This window comes from Nicotiana tomentosiformis, chromosome 11, assembly GCF_000390325.3.
Source record: "Nicotiana tomentosiformis chromosome 11, ASM39032v3, whole genome shotgun sequence".
NCBI classification, from domain to species: Eukaryota; Viridiplantae; Streptophyta; class Magnoliopsida; order Solanales; family Solanaceae; genus Nicotiana; species Nicotiana tomentosiformis.
The window spans coordinates 108,478,961-108,488,465 of record NC_090822.1 but is presented as its reverse complement, the minus strand read 5'-3'; the positions used below and the strand labels follow the sequence as shown (position 1 = coordinate 108,488,465).

Below are 9,505 nucleotides of genomic sequence, written 5' to 3'. Positions count from 1 at the left end.
TTTTCCTAAAGGAAGTGACTAATTGCTATCATCTTCTGCAGGTAAAGTTGTATTACTCTTAAGACCTGGTGAAGATCTCTTGGACTTGGTAAACTTGAAGTCAGACGGGAATCCAATGAGCCTGCAACAATTCTCAATAGTATGATTTGTTTCTTACAATAAGCACAATTCTGAACAAACTTGTTTCCTTGAGAGTTTTTCCTTTCTTCATTAAACTAATTTTCTCCATTATACTGCTTACTAGTTAAGAAAGTCATCTCTCCAGTAGGCTGAGTAATTTGCACCTCCCTTTGCTTCTCATCCCTTATAAGAAGGGAGTAAGCATGGTTTCTGGGGGTAAGGGTGAAGGCATAAAAAAGCTTTTTCTTGGGCCAGAGTAGGCATCATTCAGTCCCATCAGGAACTGAATGAGCCTTTCATCCTATTGAGATTTGTATGTTTTGATCTTTCCTCCACAATTACAATCAAAGGTACAACATTGACAAGTGTCTAAGCTATGAAGATTGTAAGGACCCGACCAGTTGTTTTAATTTCTAGAACCCTGTTCTACTAAATAAGACTTCCTGTACATGCTTTCACTATTTTATCTAGAGCGGGGATGGTTAGTTCGGGATTTGGAAGGGTTCAGGTTGGAATCGGAACACTTGGTTCCTTAAGGTTGGCTTAAAAGGCTAATTTTGACTTTAGTCAACATTTTGAGTAGACGACCTCGGAATCAGAATTTGACGGTTCCAATAGGTTCGTATGATGATTTCGGACTAGGGCGTATGTTTGGATCATATTTTGGATGACCCGGGAATGTTTTGACGTCTAATAGTGAAAGTTGGTTCTTGAAGGTTTTAGAAGTTCCTTAAATCTGGTTGGGAGCGGGTTTTTGTGATATGGAGGTCCAAACGAAATTCAGAGACTGGGAATAGTTCAATAATGTCATTTAAGACTTGCACGCAAAATTTGGTGTCATTCCGAGTAATTTAAGTACGTTTCGGCGCATTGAAAGTAAATTGAAGAACTTGAAGTTCTTAAGTTTGATTCAATAGGTTTTGGGGTGTGATTCTTAGTTTTGATATTGTTTTGGGTGTTCCGAGAGTTCGTGCGAGTCCGTTTTATGATTCCAAACTTGTTGGTATGTTCGGACGGGACCCTGAGGGCCCCCGAGTATCAATTGGACGAGGCTCGGACCAAGATAAGAATTTGGAGCAACAACTGAAGAATCAGGTTTGTCATCATCGTACCTGCGCTTGGCCAACCGCAGGTGCGAGCCAAGCCTCGTAGAAGCGGCCAAGGAAGGCAGCCCAGGTTCCGCAGGTGCAGCCCATCCTCGGCAGAAGCGGGACCGCAGAAGCGGAAACCCATCCGCAGAAGCGACTCCAGCTGGCGCAGAGGAGTTCCGCATAAGCGAGGGCACAGGTGTGGCCCCTATGACCGCAGGTGCGAAAATCGCTGGAGGCAGTGGACTTCATTTAATACGGGACTTAGGCTTTTTTCTCCCATTCTTCACACATTTGGGAGATTTTAGAGCTTCAAAAAGGGAGACTTCAACCTAGCTATTGAGGGTAAGTAATTCCTACCTTAATGTGAGTTTAATACATAGATTATGGGTAGATTTCAACATAAATATTGGTACAAATCATGGGTTTATATGAAAACCTAGGGTTTAATAAAAAAAAATGAGATTTTACCATGAAAATGATTATGAAACTTAGTGAAAACCATATATTTATGTTCCTAAGGTTATGGGTAACAACTTTCTTCAAACATTTTCGGAATCCGGGTATGTAGGCCCGGGGGTGAATTTTAGGAATCTTGCAATTTGGGTTGGGTAGTCACTCTAATAGTGGAGATATGAACTTTTGAGCATAGATTGATTGATTTATGTAATGTTTGACTAGTTTCGAGTCGTTTGGCATCAAATTTGGAGGTATGAGACGAAGTAAGTCTCTTTTCTAACCTTGTAAGAGAGAATTTACTACATAAGTGAACTTAATTAATATGTGTTGTTATTTGTGGGGCCTACGTACGCATGAAGTGACGAGAGTCCGTATGTAGCTATTATTCATGTTTATGTCCGGGTAGTTTTAGGTTTACACCATACTTTGTGGACACCATTATTTGATTATATTTATTAATTGTATCAAATGAAACTATGTCGAGTATTTTTAAGGATTTAAAAGCTTCAAGTTGAATTATCTTTATTTTGAAAAGAATCAAGAAAGGGTTATGATTTATCGATAATTTATATTTGACCGCGTCGCAAGTATATTCCGCGAGCGAGGTAATTCTTTCTACTATCATGGGAGTGGGCCATTCGCCTCGGCAGGTTAATAGATGTATCTATGGTTCATGTTGTTCGACCCTCGGCAGTACACAGTTACATTTATGTTGGATCGGGCCGAACGTCCTCGGCGGAATTTTGTGCGTGATAATAGAACTGGAAGTCCCTTTTATAATTGGTATAAATTCATTATTTGAACGATTATTTGTTTTAAATAAAGGAAGTGATTTGGGTTCTTAAATATGGTAATGAATTGTTCAGTTATTTCTTGTTCTGAGTTTTATTGTTATATATCATGCTTAATTAGAATTTCATATTATCATATTGTTTGCCCTTAGTAAGTGTCGGAGTCGACCCCTCATCACTACTTCTTCGATGTTAGACTAGATACTTAATGGGTACATATTATTTATGTACTCACGCTACACTTTTGTACTTAATTGTACAGGATCTGAGGCAGGTGCATCTGGTTACCAGTCGGGTGCACATATTTGATACCCAACTCGAGACTTCACGGTGAGCTGCCTTCCGAGCCATCCTGCAGCAGTTGGAGTCTCCCTCATGTTTTATTTTCTGTCTATTTTCTTTCAGACAGTAGGCTAGTGTTCTTTTGTATATTCTACTAGATTGCCCACATACTTGTGACACCAGGTCTTGGCACACACACTAGTGGACTTATGAATTTGGATTTGTTTACATGATTACGATTTGTACTCATTTTCTTCCGTTTAATTATGTTACATTTGCAAATTTCAAAATCTTTTTAACAAATGAGGAAATGTTATCCACTTAATAATTTAATTAAACGGGAAACCATTAGTTGATCAATGTTGGCTTGCCTAACAATGGTGTTGGGCGCCACCACGGCCTATGATGGAATTGGGTCGTGACAATATGATATCAGAGCACTATGTTCACGTAGGTCTCACAAGTTATGGGTAGACCTAGTAGAGTGTTGCGGATCGGCGCGGAGACGTCCGTACTTATCTTCGAGAGGCTATAGGGTGTTAGGAAACTACTCTTTATTCATCTCCTATCGTGCAGTTGATGGTAAACTAAAATCCTTTATATAATTATCTCACATATGGTGATACGCGTACGGCAGACATTCCAGACCCGGGAGGAGCTGCTCCCCCCGTTGCTAGAGGCTGAGGCAGAGGCCGGGGGAGGGAACTGACCCGAGGTAGGGGACAAGGGCATCCCAGAGCTGCCCCAGTAGCACCACCAGCAGATCCAGTGGAGGATCACATCATTGAGGAGCAGGGCGAGGCATCCGCCACAGAGCTAGCCCGAGTAGATTTCATGTCAGCACCCGGTTTTCAGGAGGTCATGGGTCGTATGCTACGGTTCATGGACACTATGACTCAGGCTAGTTTATTTCCAGCATCTTAGGCAGGAGAGGGAGCATAGACCCCTACTGCCCAGGCTCCGGGGCATGCAACTGCAGTATATCAGACTCCGGGTACACTACCCGTGGGCGGAGCCCAGCCAGTTACAGCGGCTGCACCTGAGCGTAGACCAGCTGCGGACGGTGATTCGCAGAAGCTATTAGAAAGATGGAATAGGCTACACCCTCCTATTTTCGGGGGTGAGAGGCATGAGGATCCCCAGGACTTCATTGATCGGTGCAGGGGAGGACTGCACAACATGAGGATATTGGAGTCCCATAGTGGATTTCACTACCTTCCAGTTGGAGGGCAGGGCCCGTAGACAGTGGCAGTCTTATCTTCTTGGCAGACTAGTGGGTTCTCCTCCCATGACTTGGGACTAGTTTACACAGCTTTTATTGGACATGCATATTCCACTCTTTCAGAGGGAAGAGTTGCGAGGTCAGTTCGAGCAGCTCGAGCAGGGTCAGATGTCAGTGACCGATTATAAGGCGAGATTCTCTGAGTTGTCTTGCCACACACTTATGATAATTTCTACCGACGCAGAGAGAGTGCGGAGATTTTTTGTGGGGTTGCACCCCAGTATTCGGGCTAGTATGGCCCAGGAGGTTGAGATAGGTACTGATTATCAGCTACTAGTGGAGATTACTCGGAGGATTGAGGGCTACCTTCAGAGGGGTAGAGAGCAGATGTAGCAGGACAAGAGGACCCATTTCTCTGGAGAGTTTAGAGGTGCCCTGGCTAGGGGTAGAGGCCAGTTTGGGAGGGGTCAGCCTAGCAGTTCCACATATCCAACACCACCACCTCCTCGGAGTGCTCCAGCGCGACCCTATTTCAGTGCCATGCCAGAGAGTTCTTATCGCCCACCAGCTCATCAGGGTTCTTCCAGTGCCTATTTCAGTGACATGCCAGAGAGTTTATACCGCCCACCAGCCATCCAGGGTTCTTCTAGTGGGTATTCAGGCCATCAGGGTCAGACTTCGGGGCAGCAGTCTATAGTACCGAGAGGTTGTTACGAGTGTGGACATCTGGGTCACATGAATAAATTTAGTCCCAGACTTCGAGGGAAGGCAGTACATCAGGGTCATAAGCCCATGATTGCAGCACCTGTTGTCCGATCGCCCAGAGGTGGGGGACAGGCGGGTAGGGGTCATCTTAGAGGTGGAGGCCAGGCAGGGGGAGGTCACCTGGCTATTGTTCAGTTAGGTGGAGGCCAGCCAGTCGGTGCACCAGCTAGATTCTATACTTTTTTGGCCAGACCAGAAGTAGTGGCCTTAGATGTCATGATCACAAGTATTATTTCTATATGCAGTAGGGATGCTTTGGTGTTATTTGATCTAGGATCTACCTATTCATATGTATCATCTTTGTTTGCTCATTTCCTGGATATTTCTCGCGAGTCCTTGGTTACTCCTGTTTATATGTCCACTCCTGTAGGTGATTCTGTGGTTGTGGATCGGATCTATCGGTCCTATGTGGTTACATTATGTGGTTACGATACTAGAGCGGACCTTCTATTACTTGATATGACTGACTTTGAGGTCATCCTAGGCATGGACTGGTTATCCCCATATCACGCCATCCTTGATTGCCATGGCAAGACTATTGCCTTAGCAATGCCAGAGTTGCCTAGATTGGAGTAGAAGGGTTCGTTTGTCAGTACATCTAGTCAGGTTATCTCTTTTCTTAATGCTCGACATATGGTCGAGAAGGGGTGTTTGGCTTATCTAGCCTATGTTCGTGATACCACCGCAGAGTCTCCGACTATTGATTCAGTGCCAGTAGTCTGAGAGTTCGCCGATGTGTTTCCTTCTGACCTTCCAGGCATGCCAACAGATCGGGGATGTATACTATGTATTGCGACGCTTCACGTGTTGGCTTAGGTTGTGTATTGATGCAGGAGGGGCGAGTTATTGCATATGCTTCACGTCAACTGAAGCCCCATGAGAAGAATTATCCTGTGCACGATTTGGAGTTGGCCGCGATTGTTCACGCTCTTAAGATATGGAGGCATTATCTATATGAGGTGCCTTGTGAGGTTTACACTGATCACCGCAGTTTGCAGCACTTGTTCAAGTAAAGGGATCTCAATTTGAGGCAACGCAGATGGCTTGAGTTACTGAAGGACTATGACATCACCATTCTTTATCATCTGGGCAAGGCGAACGTGGTCGCGGATGCCTTGAGCAGGAAGGCAGAGAGTATGGGTAGCTTGCCATTTATTTCAGCAGAAGAGAGACCACTAGCTTTGGACATTCAGTCCTTGGCTAACAGACTTGTGAGGTTGGATATTTCATAGCCCAACCGAGTTCTTAGATGTGTTGTTGCCCAATCTTCACTATCGGAGCAGATCAAGGCTCGACAGTTTGATGATCCGCACTTAGCAGTTCTTAGAGAGACAGTACTATAGGATGTTTCCATGGAGGTTTCTATTGTCGAGCATGGTGTCCTACGACTCCAGGGTCGTCTATGTGTTCCTAATGTAGATGGCTTGAGGGAGAGGATTCTAGAGGAGGCACACAGTTCTCTGTATTCCATTCATCTAGGTGCTACAAAGATGTATCGGGACCTGAGAAAGCATTATTGGTGGCGGCGGATGAAGAAAGACATAGTTGAGTATGTAGCTAGGTGCCTAAATTTTCAGCAGGTTAAGTATGAGCACCAGAGGCCAGGTGGCTTACTCTAGCAGATGACTATACCAGAGTGGAAATGGGAACGCATTACTATGGACTTCGTAGTTGGGTTGCCATGGACCATGCGGAAGTTCGATGCAGTTTGGGTCATTGTTGACAGGTTGACCAAGTCAGCACACTTAATTCTAGTTGCAACTACTTATACTTCAGAGAGGTTGGCCCAGATTTACATTCGAGAGTTAGTTCGGTTGCACGGTGTGCCTATTTCCATCATATCAGACAGAGGCCCTCAGTTCACTTCGCATTTCTGGAGATCTGTACAGAGTAAGTTGGGGACCCGTGTAGAGCTCAGCACTGCGTTTCATCCACAGACCGACGGGCAGTCAAAGCGGACAGTTGAGATCTTGGAGGACATGCTCAGAGCATGTGTGATTGACTTTGGGGGACAGTGGGATCAGTTCTTGCTTTTGGCCGAGTTTGCTTACAACAACAGTTATCAGTCCAGTATCGAGATGGCTCCGTTTGAGGCTTTATATGGTCAGCAATGTCGTTCTCCCATCGGGTGGTTTGATCCCGGCGAGGCTAAGTTATATGGTACTGATTTGGTGAAGGATGCCTTGGAAAAGGTAAAGTTGATTCAGGAGCGACTTCGCACAGCACAGTCCAGACAGAAGAGTTACACGGATCAGAAGGCGCCTGATGTATCATTTATGGTAGGCGAGAAGGTTCTCTTGAAAGTCTAGCGGATGAAGGGCATTATGAGATTCGAGAAGAAGGGCAAGTTGAGCCAAAGGTTTGTAGGCCTATTTGAGGTATTGAGGCGGGTTGGGGAGGTTGCTTATGACATTAGGCAGAAATTTAAGGTTGCTTCAGGTAGAGTTGAAATGGGTGTTGAACATAGTGGTAGTGTTATCAATTCTTGTGCAATGTGCAAGCTATGGGGAGAGTCTATAACAAATTTATTTGTATGTTCTTTTGATGATGCTACTACTCAAATTGAGGAGCAATACCTAATTGATCAGTTGAGGTCTTTTCCGATTGAAAGGGCTCTTGAGCTAAGTGAGTTATACCAAGCTTTAACTTTCACAATGGTTTTATGGGTTAATGAAACTGTTATCATTAGAGATGAACCTCTACAACGTGTTCCTGCAATTACAAGGAAGCCTACAGTAGGGATTAATTCTACATTCTCTATTCCCTGTGACATGGACATATTTGGTATTCACAGAAAGATGATGTTGAATGCAAGTATGAGAACTACTGAAGTCGAATATCCATTTGATGGTGCCTTATGTCTTCGCACAATTCCATGTTTGCATAATTTTCTTGAACGAATTATTGTGGGTAATCAAAATAGAGTGTCACTTTCCCTTGAAGTTAGTTTACACAAATATAATTGGGTTGGCATGGGGCAGGAGCGCAATCTTGGTGAAGGGAGAAGAAAATACTGGGAATGCTCCGGCATTTGCTGAAGATTACTCCAAGAAATCTATTATCTTTGATCCTGATCCTTATCTTGATTATGCCACACCCAATACAGTGGAATCTACTTTTGAAGATGTAAAACCTGTAGAGAGCGCCTGGAGGGCGCACTGAAAGTACGATTTGCACTTCTACATGAGAAGTTTCGTACTAGTCAGGTACTCCATCTGCAAAGTGGTATCGCTTTGGATGATTGTCATAGATTTGAGACTTATGACTATTGTCATATAGAAGAATTCACATATTACCATTTGGAGTCTGATGTCGTATAATGGATTGTTCTATTTTGTATTTCTTTGGATAATTGGCTCGACACTGGGAAGAATAAATTAGGTTGTGCGTCTATAGTGAAAGAACATTAAAATATTGCATCAGATGCAGTAGAAATGTTGGAAGAAGTTTTTAAAAGAAGTAGAGGTTTAATTGCAAAGTTTTATGATTGCGGGTGTGTAGGTGGAGTTGACATGGGTATCAAAAGTTATGGTACTTTTAAAACTTCTTGTGCAACTTACAAGTTATTAAGGGGCCTATAGAGAATTCATTGATGTGTCCTTTTGAGTGTGTTATTGTGATGACCCGACCAGTCGTTTTGAGAGTGTTAGCCCCGAACCCCTATTTATTGATCCCTCTATCTCATTTTTTGGATTTTGGGATTCGCCGGGAAGTTTGGTTTTTGGTTTCGGGGTGAAATGGGACACATAGTCCCTAAAATAGAAGTTTAAGTCATAGGAATTGACCGTAGGTTGATTAGTATGAAGACCAAAATAGAGTTGTGATGGTTCCAATAGCTCCGTAGGATAATTTTAGTCTTAGGAGCGTGTCTGGATGTTGATTTGGAGGTCTGTAGGTCATTTCGGCGTTAATTGGCAAAAGTTGGAAATTGGATGATCATTGGAAAGTTTCACTGGGAGTGCACTTTTTGATATCGGGGTCGGATTCCGATTCTGAAAATTGGAGTAGGTCTATAATGTGAATTATGACTTGTGTGCAAAATTTGAGGTCGATCGGACTTGATTTGATAGGTTTCGGTATCGGATGTGGAAGTTTGAAGTTTTAAAATTCGTTAGGCTTGAATCGATGTGCAATTCATGTTGTTAGCATTGTTTGATGTGATTTAAAGACTCAACTAAGTTTGTATGATGTTTTAGGACTGGTTGGTATATTTGGTTGAGGTCCCGGGGGCCTCGGGTGGATTATGGGTGTTTAATAGACTAAATTTGGACTTGAGAATGGCTGAAGTGCACCAGTTCTGGTGCAATCGCACTTGCACAAGATTGACCGCAGATACGAGCTCGTAGAAGGGAGCAGGCAATCGCAGATGCGGGAATGATGAGGATTGCCAGTGGTTGCAGGTGCGACATAAATGCTGCAGAAGCGTAGGGTGATCGCAAAAGCGGAGTGAGTGAGGGAGCTGAGGTGGACAAGGCTTCCGCAGAAGCGGACGAGGGGCCGCAGAAGCACTTTCGAAGATATGGATGATTGTGCGTATGTGTGGAGTCTGGGAGTTTAAGTGAACTCCGCGGATGCGGAGATTTCACCGCAAAAGCAGTACCGCAGAAGCGGATTTTTGACCGCAAAAGTGGAAATGCTGGACAATGTTTAAAATCCGAAGGGTTTCGTGATTTCTCTCATTTTGGACATTGAAAACTTGGTCTAAGGCAATTTTTGAGAGAATTTTCGACGGATTACTTGAGGTAAGCTACTTGTTGACATTTTTATTCAATAATCAT

The 9,505-nt window shown here is 43.7% G+C and overlaps 1 protein-coding gene across 1 annotated transcript; it reads left to right on the top strand.

Moving 5' to 3' along the window:
- Positions 1-4,502: 4,502 nt before the first annotated feature.
- LOC138902000 (uncharacterized) lies at positions 4,503-5,303 on the top strand. Its single transcript, XM_070189805.1, has one exon. The coding sequence runs from the start codon at positions 4,503-4,505 to the stop codon at positions 5,301-5,303; it is 801 nt and encodes a 266-aa protein (XP_070045906.1).
- Positions 5,304-9,505: the final 4,202 nt, after the last annotated feature.